Raw genomic sequence first — 15,450 nt, 5'->3', positions numbered from 1 at the left:
TTTCACGTGGAACGCTTGTGGCGTGCCTGTAGACGCCAGGTCGTACCCAGTACTTAGTGAGTGGAGTGGTACCCTCACTCACAGAACTCATGGGAGTTGAGGGTATCCTCCGGCAAGATTGCCTGACGTCGTTGACGCTTACGACCGGGCACATCATGTGCCGAAGCGCCACCATGGCGTGCGACAGCGTCGCCAGGCGCTGGGGCCTCCCACTAGAGTGAGGAGCGATGAGGTCAGTAGTTGAGCTCAGGCTCTGACCAGTAGCTGCAGCAGCCAGCTCGTACGTATGAGCGGTGCTCGCAGCGGGAGCGGGAGGTGGAGAGACCTCGTAGTGTTAGGGACATGTCCCCGAAGAAAGCAGGTGCTTTCGGTGTTGTGCTGAACAAGGTTCAGGCACAAGCGTCTCGATAGACGCATAGTTGTTTTGAACCACTTTGCTCGATGAGCATGATCCAAATGTGGATGCGCTGTAACAGCGAAAGTGGTGTCCCGCACGGGGATCGAACCACTGGCCCTTTGCTTTGACAGGCCGAAGCTCTACCATTGAGCTACAAGGGCGATGCCCGTACGTCAGTCCGAGAACGGACTACTCATGGTATGAGAGGGCTGCGCCCGGGTGGATTTGAACCACCGACCTGTGGCTTTCAAAGCCAGCGCTCGACCACTGAGCTGAAAGGGCGTTGCCCTTAAGCTTGTCCATTCAAGGACAACAGTTCATGGAACGAGAGGGCTGTGCCCTGGCGGGTTCGAACCACCGACCTGTGGCTCTCAAAGCCAACGCTCAACCATTGAGCTAAAAGGGTGTTGCCCTTAAGCTTGTCCAAGCGTGAACAATCGTTCATGGAACGAGAGGGCTGTGCCCTAGTGGGTTTGAACCACGGACCTATCGCTTGTGAAGCGAGTGTCCAACCGCTGAGCTGTTGTCGACGACTCGAATGAGTCAAGAGCATTGCTCTAAGCGGTTTGCAGCTCTTGGAGTAGGCGCGGAGCGCGAGCGTAGGTCTGAGACCGCTTGAGAGCAAGATGCGCGCTGCGCTTGGAGCATTGGGCCGTGGGCCGACGACAAGAAGTTGGGCATCAACGATGCGTAGGCGTTTGTGAGCTCACGGAGCTGTACAACGCTGGTGTGAGGTGTAGTAACCTCCGCCGTCTTAACAAGACGTGACCTCGCTGAGGAGAGTTTCGAGAACGGAATGTTCTCATCTTAGTGGGGGAGAGTGTAACGGGGTTACATGGTGTGGAGCACACAGGGGTACGAAGTACCCGGAGAGTTAACAAACTCTCAGTACATAAGTTGGAGAGTTAACAAGGTCTCTCAGTACGTTGGCTGAAAGCCACACGTTATGCATTTGATTAGGTTTAACTATGCTAGATAGTTAAAGAGATACATTTACCCCTAGGCGGCTTGGCCGCAATAATAGTAAATAAAAGACTTCTGGTTTTGAAGCATAAAAGTTAAGGTATTAACTTTGAGCCCTGGTCTTGGGCTGTAAGTGTCCTTTGGATAAGGAACTTAGTATTAGTGACTCTTTGAGTCGAACGTCTTCCTCTGACGCTAAAGCTACGGCAGCCCCGCTGCAACAATCCAGTGTGCCCCATGTTACATAAAGAGTGGCCCGTCACTCTTGTGGACACCTGGTACACGGTACCAGGTGCTCTCGGAGCCAGTCAGTGCATGACTACTTAGCTCCACTATAGGTAGCATCTAGTTTGTATGAGACCCAAGCTTATCTTACTTATAAATACATCAGTCTTAAATCTACTCCTCTAAGTAGCAAATCGTTCCCACTGAGGCCGGGAACACGTGGACTTACGTTCACTCGGGTAGTTAATACCCTTAAGCACTTCCTCTGTGCAAGGTGCTGTGTGACCCCGTCACAGACTACGAGTGCTACCAAGTGTGACGGGGTCACACAGCACCTTGCGCTAGAGAAAGTTAGCTTGCGAGAGTATACAAACTCTCAGTGAACGGCAGTTCACAGGTCCCCTCTTTATTCAAAAGAGAGCGAAGTGACCTATTTAAGGTAGAATGTAAGCTGAGTATATTTATAGGCAGATGAAGCTTGGGTTTAATACAAACTATAAGTCACCTAAAGAAATGCAATGTCGTCAACCAATGGTTGGCTTTGAACGACCTTGGTACCTAGTACCAAATATCCCGAAGTATGACGTGTCATACTTCTGAAGCGTGACGTGTCACACCTCATGTAACCAGGGTACACCTAGGGCTACGTACCCCGTTACAAACTTCCTCTAGCGCAAGGTGCTGTCACAACACCACGCGCCGTCTCAATGCACTACAGGGGTATGCGTGTGACATTCACAGTACTTCGGCCCGTCATCCAAGTTGGAAAGAGGAAGATGAAGTGTCTAGCTACTGTATTTGCACTTGTAGAGTACCTGATACTGTATAGGGTGTCGTTGAAATAGTTCTTGTAATACACCAGAGCAATGAGTGTCCATTTATTTTTGTCACGCACGCTCAGAGTGCGTACCGGTACTGTACCGGTACCATTCTGGAAAAAAAACACTAGTTCAACTCCTGAATCACCGGGCGCGGCTTGTTGCTTGGCTTTTCGAGCCGCATCCGGAACGACAACTGCTCCTGCTGTTCTTTCTTCGCACTTAAGCTGGAATCGACAACTTTTGTCTGTGCCTCTGGGTCAACTGCTGTCTCCGCGTTTTCGTCGTCGCTATTGCCCTCGTCCATCATGCTCAACGCAAAGTTCTGTCGCAGCACAGCAAAAGTAAGCGCCAGGATAAAACAAACTTATAGCAACGAACGTCGCCATCAAATTTCATCGCTGCTAACCATTTCAATAACGGGTGCTTTTCCGCCCTTCTTCGGTTTCGTATCCTCTTCGCTCCCACCAGTCATAGGTTCGTCGCTATCGTCGTCACTTCGGTCTTCGGCTTCTTCCACTTCGATGTTGTGCTTGGCACCTTCGCCCGCTGCTACGGCATCACTTAGTTTTTTGTTCTCCTCGGCCATCACAGGCAGGAACGCTTCAAGTTTGGAGAGCACTGTCGATTCAATAGCATCAACACAACCCTAAGACCTTTAGTCAAGCTTGCAATATTCAACGCACATGCACTCTGGGGCAAATTCGGAAACGTCGGCGGCTTCAGTTTGTCCTGCATTATGCTTGTATTCTGTACTTTTGCCAGCCACGCACAGCACGATCTATCAGCATCTCCCTACCAATTCAACACAATTATTTACAGATGTAGTTGCAGTCCTCACCTTGTTGTTTGGGCAAGTGTCGGGGCCGCGCTTGTTCGAAAAATCTCTCCCGTCCACGAAGTCCGTCAGTCAAAATGTGACTCACAATATGGCTGCGTACACCAAAAGCACATAATTGTGTGTTTTACACAGTGTGGCTTTAAGGTGCTCTGCAGCAGGTGCTGGGCCACGACGACGGCATCTTCGGTGCAGTGCGAACCAACGACGCCGATGCTGCGCTCGCTGCAGACGAGAATTGTCTGGCACTGCGAGGCTCCCGTGCATGTCGCGTTTCTATTGGGCACTACGAGTTGGGCAAGCGCATTGTGCCGAGATGCAGATCACTCGCCTCCCTTACGTACGCGTCCAACAATCCCCTTCACCTTACGAGGGCGAAAACATTCTGCACATCGCTATCATCCACCGTCGGACAGAGCTCGTTCAGTGGTTAGAGAGATGCACCACAGCTGGTTCGTGCTGAGACCACCGGCGAGTTCTTTGGTTCCACAAAGGCCTGCTACTCCCCTGCTCTTCGCCCTAGCGTCTAACCAGATTGACATGGCGCTGCATATTCTAGATGCCGCGGAGCGACTACACGAGGAAGACGAGGGAGATGATCTGGCGTCCATTTTTACATACGATCGGATCGGTAACAACGGGCTCCATCTCGCCGATATCCGCGACTTTCTCGACGTCTACGATTTCGCGCTGCGGTACGTCATGACAGAGAAGCAACTTACACCGATCAAAGTTGGTCCAGTTATATTAGAGGAGATAAAAGCAGGTAATGAGATACATGAAGTGGAGAGCATGAAAGTCCCTTCGAAGTCATCATCGACAAAAGTGGCCTTTTACACCGTCTTCTGAATCTTTCAAAGCCCCGGCGACTCGGATATGAGAAAATTCATCACCTCCTGGTGCAACGTAACTGTGACGAGCTAACTCCACTCTCTCTTTCTCGCTGCTGCTATCGGACAGCAGCGAATTTTTCAACTCCTATTCAACCACTCGTCTTCAATCGCGTGGCGCTTGGACCCCATCACAGCAATCCACGAACGTTATTTTATCTACTCTAGAGCAGCCAGAACTGGTATCAGCTCCAAGCTCCAAACTGCTTGCATCCCTGCCGTATCCGTTAGCATGAAAAGGATCCAGTGTCTCTGCTCGACGGAGAAAACCCTTAACACGCTTCCGGGACACCATAAAATCCTACAAGCTGTGGTGTCACAACGTCTTGAAATGCTAAAGATGATAGCGTCTGGCAGTAGTATACTGTGTCTTCCTCGTGTTGCTGAATGCAGCTACACTCGCTCCTTACAGCAAATACACGGCGGTTCACGAGGGGAAGTAGCAGAATTGGGTGTTGCCGAAGTGGGGGTCTAACCCTTGCAGCTCTGAACGAGAGCAATCAGATTCTACCAAACTCTCAGGGCTACGTCACGAAAGGTGGCGCTGGTCGTCTGAGCAATATCTGCACTACAGTAACGAGTACTTTGCTCTTTGTGTCCAGAGCCGCTCGCTTGGAGCAAAAACAAGAAGTGGGGGGCTCTTGGCGTTGTTGCACTCATCTTCGCTTGGTTTAACATTTTTTCTTTGCTAGGTTGTGATCACGAATGATATGGTGCGTTTTTTTTTCTTGGTTTACTGCGCAGTTCTGGTTGGATTCTCGCACGCCATTAATCTTGTATTTTATACACGATGGCCGAGTTCGACCGCACGCGTTGTTTGTGCGGATGCGTACGCTGCTCGTCATGGGCTTCACGGGTGAGGTTAACTATGACAACAACTACGGCTCAGGCGGTCGAATGAATTCCTTCACCCAAGTATTGGTGCTCTGCTACATTATCCTCGTCATGATTGTCCTCGTCAATTTGCTTTACCATGTGCGTCCACTATAGTGTTTGTGTGATGTCTACCCCCGTCTTCTGCTAAATCATCCTTTGTCTGCTTGTTATGATACTAGTAGTAGCGTTAGAATGGGAAATACGTACATCGAGGTGGTTGAGGAACCAGAGCGAGCAAATATAATCGATTCCTCAGCAAAATCGTAACGGGGAAGGCAGGTTGAATCTCGAGATGGAAATGACGAAGCTCGATGAGTGGATGCACGACGATAACTGAAGCAACAAAAAACGTAATGTTCCTTTTCACGCTGCGGGAGGAGACAATGGCCGCCTCTCGGTCATTTCGGCAGATTCGATGCCCATGTCATCTTTTTGATCCGAATTCGTCACTGGAATCTCTTTTGACAGAAGACCCTCAAACTTTCGGATTGTGCTTCGATCTGTTCGTTGCCAGTGACTGTACCTGGCGAGGCGGAACGCATTGGGTTATACTGTTCCGTGTTGCTACTTGCGGCCTTGAGCTTTGTATGCAGCAGCTGATTCAATACTTTTTGCTGTATCGCCAACCGCTTGTGCAGCACTCGATTGCACTCCTCCAGGTCTTTTTTCAAGTGCTTTCGATGGCATCTCGACTGTCTGCGTTTCAATAGTATTTTTGTCTTCAGAAATTGCACATACAGTACGCGGTAGTCTCTCTGTGCGATTCTCTGCCTGGGGTTCCCCAAGCCGTTCTAGAACAGCAGTCTTAAACTTGTAAAGATGGTCAGAAAAATAGTGCTCGTTGTCAACGTGGATTTGCCCTGAATCAACTCCATACTTCACAACGAGATCTTGTCGATTAGCACACTTACTATGATGCTGATATCTGCAATCTTGAATTTGCTCAAAAAGTTGCTACGTCACCTCAAAGAAATTAGTCGAGTTCCTCCCGCTCGCGAAAAACAATGCTGCCGATCGGTCTTACCTGCATACGTGCGATACTAGCTTTCGTCTTTGCGTCAGCAGACAACCTCTCCACCTTATTTGTAGCTACATCGTCTTCGTCCTTCGCAAAACGCACGTTGTTCCTCCTCATCGCTGCTTTCATCGACCCCAGCGTCTCTGTCTGCGTAGATCGCGCCATCCTGGTGATCGAGGGCGGAACAACTGCAGCCGCTGCTTTCAATCGTTTCACCTCCATCTTTAGCTGTTTCGTCTCATCCTCATGGTATTTGATGATACCCAACAGAGCCTTCACGCTGCCATCATATTCGGCCATCCACTCGGTCTCCTTCCGATGGAGCTGCAGAGCCATCGCCGTTTCTGCTTGGGTTGTGCGTACTTGCAGCTCTGCTATATGAATCTCTGACTGTTGCCTAGCGACTTCAAATTTCTTCAGCTCAACACGAAGGCGGTGGTTCTCATCTAGTAGCGAAGCGATGACGCGATGCCGAGCCTGCATCTCACTGCGACCGAAAGGGCATGTAGCCATCCTTTCAGACTGTAGCCATCACACTTTCAGAAACGAGTCGCAACATAACCTTGACAAATGTTGCATTAGTCGCATAACCCGGCCAACAGCACGTTTATGCGAGGTTTAAATGTTGCACTTTAGGTGGGCGGCTCAGAGCCGTACAGTGCATCATCACGTCAGGACATGAAGCCCTTCCTTGAGCGCGGGGTTACCCTCGTGGCCCATGCGCGTCACGTGAGCAGCCTACGTGAGCAGGCCGTACGTGTCATGGCCAGCAAAATCCGCGCAGATCTTGAGTCAAACCCCAACCTGTGGCTCAGTGCTTCTGCTGTGGTAACGTCCTGCTGTCTGAGAATTAATCTGCTGATTGCCTCTAACTTCAGCAACTCAATCGCCTACTATAGGACGAACCCACCGTTTCCATCCTGGATCCAGCACCTGGATATGCACTCGCTGGTGGAGGCCCAGAACTGCACCATAATCTTAGTCTCGACTTCGATCAGTGAGACTCTGCAAAGCAATACCGCCAGTGGGGATACAGCGAACTGATCTTTACTATTCATTACTGCTGCAGACCCATGGACAATGTGGGTGTGCCGCTGGCCTATCTACCTACAGACTCGAGCAATCTGGCCGACCCGTTCACCCTCGTAGAGCAGGATATGGTGAGTGTCAATCACAGCATCAAGCGCATCCTCGGATCGGATCACCCCGTGCTGGCCGCAGTGGCGCGTTACTTCTTCGAGCACGATGGCGGTAAGAAGGTGCGCCCCACAATGGTGCTCCTGGTGTCGCGAGCTGCCGAGGCTCACCGTCGTGCCACGGACACCCCATTGCCAGAGACACAGTCCGAGGAGTACATGCACGCTGCACAACAGCGACTCGCCGAGATAACGTACGTCTGTGTGAGATCTTGAGACTATGTTGACATAAATTCCGACTCTTGTTGCCTGTCGTTACAGTGAGATGATCCACACGGCCAGTTTGATGCACGACGACGTGATCGACGAGGCGGACACACGTCGCGGCCGTCCGTCCGTGAACAAAGTGTTTGGTGGCAAGATGGCCGTATTGGCTGGCGACTTCTTGCTGGCGCGTTCATCCGTACTGCTAGCTCGTTTACGCAATCTGGAGGCGGTGGAGCTCATGTCCACGTCAATTGAGCACTTGGTCAAGGGCGAAGTCATGCAGATGAAGAATGCCGACGCTCGTGACGACATTTCTCCCTTCGAGTACTACTTACGCAAAAATTACTACAAGACGGGATCGCTCATGTCCAACAGCTGCAAAGCGGCTCTGGCACTGGGCAAACACGACCAGCACATCTGCGATTTGGGCTTCGCGTTTGGCCGCCACATCGGCCTTGCCTTCCAGGTAATACATAACAAACACATGTTGAAGCTGATGTAAAAAGGCGAATTCGACGGTCGAAAAATACGAACTAACCTTCCTCTTGCTGATTCAGCTGATTGACGACGTGCTGGATTACGAGGGCGTTGAAACCGGTAAACCGTTTCTGGCCGACCTAAAATCAGGCTTGTCGACAGCTCCGTTGCTGCTCGCACAGGAGGAATTCCCTGTTCTACGCGAACTGTCCAAGCGGAAATTTGCTCAGGAGGGCGACATTGAAATGGTCTGTGCAGAAGTATGATATTATTATCGGAGAGCATACATTTGCTAACGTTTATTGTCGCGCGGTGCAGGCCAGTGAGCTGGTGGAGAAGAGCTCAGGAATCACACGATCAAAAGCGCTGGCAATCGGCCAGGCAGAACTGGCAGCTCAGGCGGCCATGCAGTTCGCTCCTTCACCTGAGCGAGATGCCATGGTGCGACTGGCTCAGAAAGTCGTGTACCGATCCAAATAGATGTACTACTGTACACACGCACGGAGGTGAAAGCAAAATGATAAAAGTTTTATTTTTCCTTAACTGAGACGGAGCTGCGACGGCCTCCGTGTCACCAGCACAGCTCGACTTGCTGCTCGTGATTGTCCAGACGTTTTTTTTTTCTGTTTGCACGTGCCAGTTAGGATCCAGCCAGGAAGAACCAAAGCCTCGTCGCAGAAGAAAAGCGACGTCCCCGTTAAAGCATTTCACTATTCACCAAGCAGACATGGGCATCCAACTCCGTAAGCTGATGCGATCTCGCGTGATTGTCGTGTTTGGCGCTACCAGTCGCATCGGTCGCTCAGCGTTGGAAGTGCTAGCGGGACAGGAACAAGTTTCTGTGGCTCTTGTGGCCGCAGTTGAAAGCAGCAAAGATCCGCGAGTCCAGCGCTTGAAACACAACACCAACTGCTTTCTCGTGCAGTGCAATTTCGCCCACGGAGGAGAAGATTCGCTCCGTCGTGCTGTACGCAATGCAGACGCTGTGCTTGTCGTCCCCGCGCTGTCCGAGAGTGGAGTGCGCTTTTCGAGGCGTGTTGTCGACGCTGCAGCGGCTGAGCGAATCCCACGACTCGTAGTGATCAGCAGTATTTTAGCTGCACCTGAGTTATTGGCTTGCTGTCGTCGCGAGCATGCGAAGGAGCTACCTGCAACGGAGGCTGTCGGTGCGACGCCTACTGATGTTGCGGCTTTGGAAGGCTACGAGGCGGTGGAAGTCCACGCGAGGAACCAACTCCCTGAACCAGGCCGTTGTGTGTGCCTACGGATTCCTCTGCTTATGGAGACGCTTCTCTACTGCCGAGACGAGTTGCTGTTCGCCAACCGATTCATTGGATGCTTCGACGCGGACACTCACGTGCCCTGCATCTCCGTCCGTGATGTCGGATACGCCGCTGCTGAAGTGCTGGCAAACCCGAAGCGGAAATATGAGTCTGTGTATCGCCTGACAGGAGGAACCAACGCCAGCTGCAGCCCCAACCAACTGGCTCGTTATTTAACGGACTTATTAAAACGAGTGATCAAGTACCGCCAACTGAGCGACGCGGCTTTCTTGCGCGTTCTGAAGGATAAACACACACCCGAGCAAGTGGCACAAGGCACTGTTGGTCTTCGGATCTTCCTGGAAGAAAACTCGGATAGTGAAGCTCGCAGTTTGCCAGTTCAAGCAGAGGAAAGAGAGCCCCGTACACTGCATCTACCCGACGCATTCCACAGCACGAGCGACTATCGACTGCTGACCAAGCGAGACCGGATGAATCCTCGCCAGTGGCTTCAACGTTATGCGTCTGCGATGTTCGCTAAGACGCCGCAGAACCAGGTGCAGCTGTTTGTCGTAGGCTCTGGCGAGGCTCTGTTTCTCGAAGTGAGCAAGTTCGTGGCCAGTCAAATCACTGCACCGTCAGCACTTCCGCCGCGTGATGTTGGTGAGAGTGCCATTCCGACTGTTCTCCCTGGTCGACACAGTGGAGATGAGAAACTTCAGCAGACAAAAGTGACCTTGTGCACTGTTAAGGCTGCCCCGGGAGGGTCTGGACGCACCAGAACTTCTGGAGTGCCGCTGCCTTCAACCGTGTGCCAGCTCGAAGGAGCTCCTCCTTATCCGATGGCAGACTTGTTAAAGCAGCTTTCATCACTGGATGTTGTGCTGCTTATCCCTCCACTTCGCCTTGGAGGCAGAGCTTGTCTGGACGTGGTACGTGCCGTCGTGCACTCTGCTGTACGTGCGAATGCCTGGGGAGTGGTGCTCGTCAGCTCGGTCTTCGTCGAGTCTCCTACTTCGCAGCACAGCGCGATTTTGGAACAACTCGAGGAGATTGAAAGTTGCGTGAAGACGTCGGGAGTCTCGTACACGATCATGCGTCTCCCATTGTTCATGGAATATTTCCTAGCGTTGTCGAATTGCGACGAAACCAGTGATAACCTCGGTAGTCTGGAAGAGGAGAAACGTGAAGTGCCTATTCTCGTTAATGAAGAGGAATTTGAAGCAGAAGTCGAAGCCGAGACGCAGGACGAAGTGGAGACAGGAGAAATGCAGGCGTCGATGTCGTCTCCTCCGTCGCACATGATGTGGCCTCTTCTGGAGCCGTCGCTGGCGTCTTCGCGAGTGTATCTGATGGCGCTCCAAGACGCAGCAAAGGCTCTGGTGGCTGCAGCCTTCACGTTCCCACTGCATCGAGGAAAAACCAAAGAGCTCTACACTTCCAGTGTGACATTGAAGGAAGTGCAGCGTACTCTTCAACGACACGCCAACAAGGCTCGTCCCGTGCGTTTGAGTCGCGTAGATGCCTTAAAAGAACAACCGGGTCGAGAGTTCTGGCGCGTTGCATACTGGCCGCGAGCTCACACGCAGCAGTTTCTCGAATGTGCAGTCGAGTTCACGAAGGATGTGCAGACGGCAGTGGAGACTTCAGCGGCAGTTGGTGGCGAAATCGACACGAGTGCAATGGTTCTGCCTGTCTCGCAGAGTTTCGAAGATCTCACTGACATACCGCCGATTACTCTCGACAAATGGGCGGAAAACAACTCCAAGCGCTACACACAAGTGCTCGCCGCGCACTGAGCTGACGACTGCTTCTCGTCTGATCTGTCCGTATCGTATTTCACTGTCAGTGCCAACCTCTTAATGCTCGACGAGAATTCAAATAGGTCAACTTCAATTTTGCTTCTGCATATTCAAGTGCATGCGCTTCCAACTCTTTCTAATGCAACTCCAATGCCTAGTCTCGGATTTTCTTCCAGGCCGTCACAGCCTCCGCTGTCACACGGGCTTCTTTTGCGCTCTCCTGCGTGAAAACAGGGACTTCCGCTGTCGCGAGTAACTCAAACCTGTCTTCCAGCACCGCAGGCGTCGCCTCATCACTTGGCACCACCACCAGAACCTCACCGCATTTCACTCGGGATCGGAGTTTGGCAGCAGCAACTGTACCTTCGCGAGCCACTAGAGGCTTGTCCGTCACGCCAGAAGTCGACGAAGCCACAAACAACCCGAGAGCTTGCTCACTCTTGCGTTGGAGGTCCTCAAAGAGACTTCTGCAGCTCCATCCTGACGCTTTATTCGACTCTTTAAAGGCATCCGACACCACCACACGCTCAGTTGAGCGGAACGGGTTTCCGTTCACGTATGGGGGTGGAGCGTTCACGTCCGTCGTCGCCAGAGTGATGGCTCCGTCGTCGTCCATCGTCTGCTCCACGACACGAAAACCGGCGTGCTGGAAGAAATGCGGACGGAAATGATAGCGCGCGAACTTGGACGCTCCGTTGTCTCCGGCACTAGCGAACGAGCCACCCACGATCACGTTGTGCTCGCCGTCGAAGCATGGCTCACTGAAGTCGTCGTAGTAAGGGTGGACACGGAATCCAGGCAATGCCGAGAACCTGTCTTCGCACCACTCCCAGGCGTTGCCGAACACGTCGTGGAAACCTTGAGATGTCGGAGGCATGGCGTCCACAGGGGAAAACGACATATAGGACCAGTTAAGATTCTTGCCAGTAGCGGCAGCCATGTTTGTGCCTTCCGGAATCGTCAAAATGTCGTCCGAAGACGCGTCGGCAGAGCGGTCCTTTGCGTCACGCATCAGCTGATGGATCGGCTCGGTTGTGAGGTGGTAAATCATCTTCTTGTCTGTTTGCTTAGCTTGCTTCCACTTACAGAAGGCCTGGGCTTCGTGTAAATTGACCTGAGCAGGCCAGTTCCACTGCATCGGCACCACATCAAAAATGACACGCAACTTGAAACGCTGACTGCCCGAAGGTCCATCCTGCACCCAGAAGGCCGGCCACTTGGTGTTGCGAAAGCAGCGCCATTCCCAGCCCCACTTGCTCCAGAAGGACGGCTCAAGGTAGCCTCCATCACGCACAAACTCGCCGAACTCACCATTAGATACAAGGAATTTGGTAGCTCGACAGGCCGACACGTCCACCTCACGGTGTCCGTATTCGTTGTCCCACCCGAACGACGGAAAGTCACGTGGCTTGCCAATCTGCACCTTGGCGGCCTGTACATCCACGAACTCGTTGACCGGGTAGTCAACGCTAGCAACCGGATGCAGTGCGACTTCCTTATTGTCGTGCGTTAAAGACTCGTGATAGTCGGGCAGTAGTGAGGTGCTCAGGAAGAATTCGACCGGGTGTTCAAGCATAAGCATGGAGGACGTCTCGTGATGGATCCGCTCGTGCTCGAGCCCCATCAGCAGCGCCCATAACGGACTGTCCTCGTTTATCAGGTCGTGTCCAGGCACCAGGCCCGGGTGCAACTCGATAACGCTGCGAATGAGTTGGTAGACTTGGCGACGGTAGCCCAGAACGTCAGCCACGTGTGGCCAATGCATCTCGTTCTTACTCATGTCATCCCAACGCATTTCGTCCACGCCCACCTCAAAGATTTGCTCAAAGTGAGGATTCACAGGCTCCTGGATGAGACCCGACACAAGGAATTTGTTGACAAAGAAGCTGGTCGGGTGGCCGTAGTAGAAGATGAGCGGGTGACGAAGCTGGTGCGGCGGTGCCGTCATGAAGGCTCGCTCGCCCTGTAGTGCAGCGAACAGCGCGTCCGTCATAGCCCACGAATTGTCGAAGTAGTCAAGCATCTCCTGACGCGAGCATGAGAGGAGATTTGGCATTCTGCTGGCGTTCAGGCGACCCGTGGCGCGGTCGACGCCTGGAAACGTCGGATCCGTGCGTGGGTTGCGCGCAGTGGTAAACCAGTCGTCTGCGCGCTCCCCAAAGAGGAAGCTGTCATCATAGACGTCCTGGTGCAGCGGCTGCTGGTCGTCCTCCAGCACGCTTGCGGTGGAGGTGGCGAAGGCGGAGGATTGGCTCGTTGAGGGCTTTGAGTGCGCCGATCTACTGTTGACAGGTGCAGAGAATGCCGACAATGGCGAGGCCAAATGCAGCGGAGAAGGATACATGTAGTAACGAGCAGAAGGACGAGCAGTCACGGAGGCCGCCATAGTAGACGAAGACAAGTCCCGCGTAGCAGACGAGAGGGTGAGCGCCACCTGCATCGGTAGACATAAAGGCCGCTTGCTGGCGGTGGGGAAGCGTCGAGGGAAACTGGTGATGGCCAACATGCTGCTCGGGGATGCAGGGAAGGGGTCGTGGCGAAGTGGCGGGCGCGGAGGCAGTCGGCACTTGTGCGGTCGACCGACGTTTCCAAAGTGAGCTTACTGGTACAGTAACAGTACATGTATGAACAGTATGACGAAGCTGTCCTGTTCCGCCGCTGGACGTTTGAAAGTCTTAAAAAAAAGCAAGTTAAATACGTCGCATGTCGCAAACCTCGTGATCGCGGTGCAGCTGGGATTGTAACACACGGACGCGCACGAATCCCATGCGAAATACTTCTCCGGCCCGTTTCAAAATGATGATTGGGGTTTTTTATTGATCGCACATAACTGAATAATCTACTTCAATTGGATAAAAAAGACTTTGGTTTTGCATGGCTGCGGGCCACTAAAATTATGGTTGGCCTAGACTAAAGTCAACCCCGCATTTTGGGTTTTAGCACGATGCCCAGAACACCTGGAAAACAAGACATTACGCCTGAAACTCGTCTCAATGTGGTTGTGTTCCTTGCTGAACGGAGCGCTAACGGTAAATTGCTCCGTGGAGCAGTTTGTGCAGCTATGGAGGCTTTTGATATGTGTCGCAACAGCGTCAAGAAGATCTGGAAGTCGCGCCAAAAGGTCGGATTTATATCCGCCCAGAAGCGAGTGCAGCCCAAGCGCGGAAGGCGCCTGTCGGTGCAAGAAGTTATCGAGATCGTCCAAGGGGTGCCGCTTTGCCAGAGGCAAACCCAACGAGCACTGGCGGCTGCATCTGGTATACCACGCACTACGCTACAGCGGTATCTTGCTGATGGGACTCTACGTCGCGCATCTTCTCGTGTTAAACCTACTCTGACTGATGCTCACAAGACAAAACGACTACAATGGGTTTTATCGCATGTCGAGATGGCATTAGGTACTGTCACATCTCGAAAGTTATTATTACTCAACCTTTTAAATTGTTATAGCCATTAATTATCTTGTCTAAATTGTTTTGACTCAGGTGCCCGAATGTACCGCATGCATCACATGTACGATACTGTGCATGTAGATGAAAAGTGGTTTAACCTCTACAAAGGGGCCACAAGATATTACCTGACAGCCAATGAGCAGCTGCCTTATCGATCCTGTGCAAACAAGAGATACATAGGTAAAATCATGTTCTTAGCTGCTGTCGCACGTCCTCGCTACGACTTTCACAAGAAACAGTACTTTGATGGTAAGATTGGCATTTGGCCTATTGTTAAAAAGGTCGAGGCGGTTCGTAGCTCCGTTAATCGTCCTAAAGGTACGCTAATTACGAAGAGTGTGTCTATGACACGAGCTCTTTACCGCGAACTACTTGTCGAAAAAGTATTTCCAGCAATTCGATCCAAGCTGCCAGGTATTTTTTTCAAGTGTTATTTTTTATTGCTGTAACTCAATTATTTTTTTTGTTCTTAGTTCGCAGAGGCTCGACCGTGGTCGTCCAGCAGGACAATGCAGGGCCTCATGTTTTAGAAGGTGATGCTCAGCTAGAACATGCTGGAATGGTTGATGGATGGAAGATAAAGATGCGCTGCCAGCCGCCTCGGTCACCCGACCTAAATGTACTTGATTTGGGATACTTCTCGTCTATTCAAGCTCTACAGTATCGAAAATCTGCCTACGACTCTGACAGCCTTATTACGGCGGTTGAGGAAGCTTTCGACGAGCTCAGGTGGCAAACCCTTGACAAGTGTTTTATCACTTTGCAGAAAGTGATGGAGTCTATTATGATTAGTGGTGGGGGCAACGATTTCAAGCTTCCGCGCGTTAGTAAACATATTGGACGTAATGCGCGAATGCCAATGTCGGTTGTAGTCGACACCGATGCGGTTACGAAAGGATATAGTCAGCTGTATGCGTAAATTTGAAGTTAATTGAGCCTTTTGTTGCTCGTAATTATCATTATAATTTTTAGGCAATCACTGATTGGTCAATATAAATAGTTGGTTTACACAAATGCTCTCGACTTCCG

General features: G+C 51.7%; 6 protein-coding genes across 6 annotated transcripts; 3 read left to right on the top strand and 3 right to left on the bottom strand.

Moving 5' to 3' along the window:
- Window positions 1–2,530: 2,530 nt before the first annotated feature.
- On the bottom strand, window positions 2,531–3,508 carry PITG_20046 (uncharacterized protein; the record flags this gene model as incomplete). The annotated part of the gene is made up of 3 exons (XM_002895940.1): window positions 2,531–2,728; window positions 2,813–3,024; window positions 3,373–3,508. The coding sequence occupies 3 exons, from the start codon at window positions 3,506–3,508 to the stop codon at window positions 2,531–2,533; spliced, it is 546 nt and encodes a 181-aa protein (XP_002895986.1).
- A 273-nt stretch (window positions 3,509–3,781) lies between these two features.
- Window positions 3,782–4,574, top strand: PITG_20045 (uncharacterized protein; the record flags this gene model as incomplete). The annotated part of the gene is made up of 2 exons (XM_002895939.1): window positions 3,782–3,936; window positions 4,544–4,574. 2 exons carry the CDS (start codon window positions 3,782–3,784, stop codon window positions 4,572–4,574), a joined length of 186 nt encoding a protein of 61 aa, XP_002895985.1.
- Window positions 4,575–4,899: 325 nt separating this feature from the next.
- Window positions 4,900–6,361, bottom strand: PITG_20044 (uncharacterized protein; the record flags this gene model as incomplete). Its single annotated transcript, XM_002895938.1, has 4 exons — window positions 4,900–4,997; window positions 5,531–5,703; window positions 5,746–5,798; window positions 6,032–6,361. 4 exons carry the CDS (start codon window positions 6,359–6,361, stop codon window positions 4,900–4,902), a joined length of 654 nt encoding a protein of 217 aa, XP_002895984.1.
- A 331-nt stretch (window positions 6,362–6,692) lies between these two features.
- Window positions 6,693–8,502, top strand: PITG_20043 (uncharacterized protein; the record flags this gene model as incomplete). The annotated part of the gene is made up of 6 exons (XM_002895937.1): window positions 6,693–6,853; window positions 6,925–7,022; window positions 7,095–7,415; window positions 7,483–7,894; window positions 7,986–8,153; window positions 8,224–8,502. The coding sequence occupies 6 exons, from the start codon at window positions 6,704–6,706 to the stop codon at window positions 8,383–8,385; spliced, it is 1,311 nt and encodes a 436-aa protein (XP_002895983.1).
- A 130-nt stretch (window positions 8,503–8,632) lies between these two features.
- PITG_20042 (uncharacterized protein) lies at window positions 8,633–10,966 on the top strand (the record flags this gene model as incomplete). Its single annotated transcript, XM_002895936.1, has 4 exons — window positions 8,633–8,712; window positions 8,773–9,508; window positions 9,587–10,352; window positions 10,434–10,966. 4 exons carry the CDS (start codon window positions 8,633–8,635, stop codon window positions 10,964–10,966), a joined length of 2,115 nt encoding a protein of 704 aa, XP_002895982.1.
- A 296-nt stretch (window positions 10,967–11,262) lies between these two features.
- On the bottom strand, window positions 11,263–13,549 carry PITG_20041 (uncharacterized protein; the record flags this gene model as incomplete). Its single annotated transcript, XM_002895935.1, has 2 exons — window positions 11,263–11,285; window positions 11,333–13,549. The coding sequence occupies 2 exons, from the start codon at window positions 13,473–13,475 to the stop codon at window positions 11,263–11,265; spliced, it is 2,166 nt and encodes a 721-aa protein (XP_002895981.1).
- Window positions 13,550–15,450: the final 1,901 nt, after the last annotated feature.

Source organism: Phytophthora infestans, genomic scaffold (genome assembly GCF_000142945.1).
Source record: "Phytophthora infestans T30-4 supercont1.118 genomic scaffold, whole genome shotgun sequence".
In the NCBI taxonomy this organism is placed as follows: Eukaryota; Oomycota; class Peronosporomycetes; order Peronosporales; family Peronosporaceae; genus Phytophthora; species Phytophthora infestans.
This window is presented reverse-complemented; position numbering and strand designations above follow the sequence as displayed.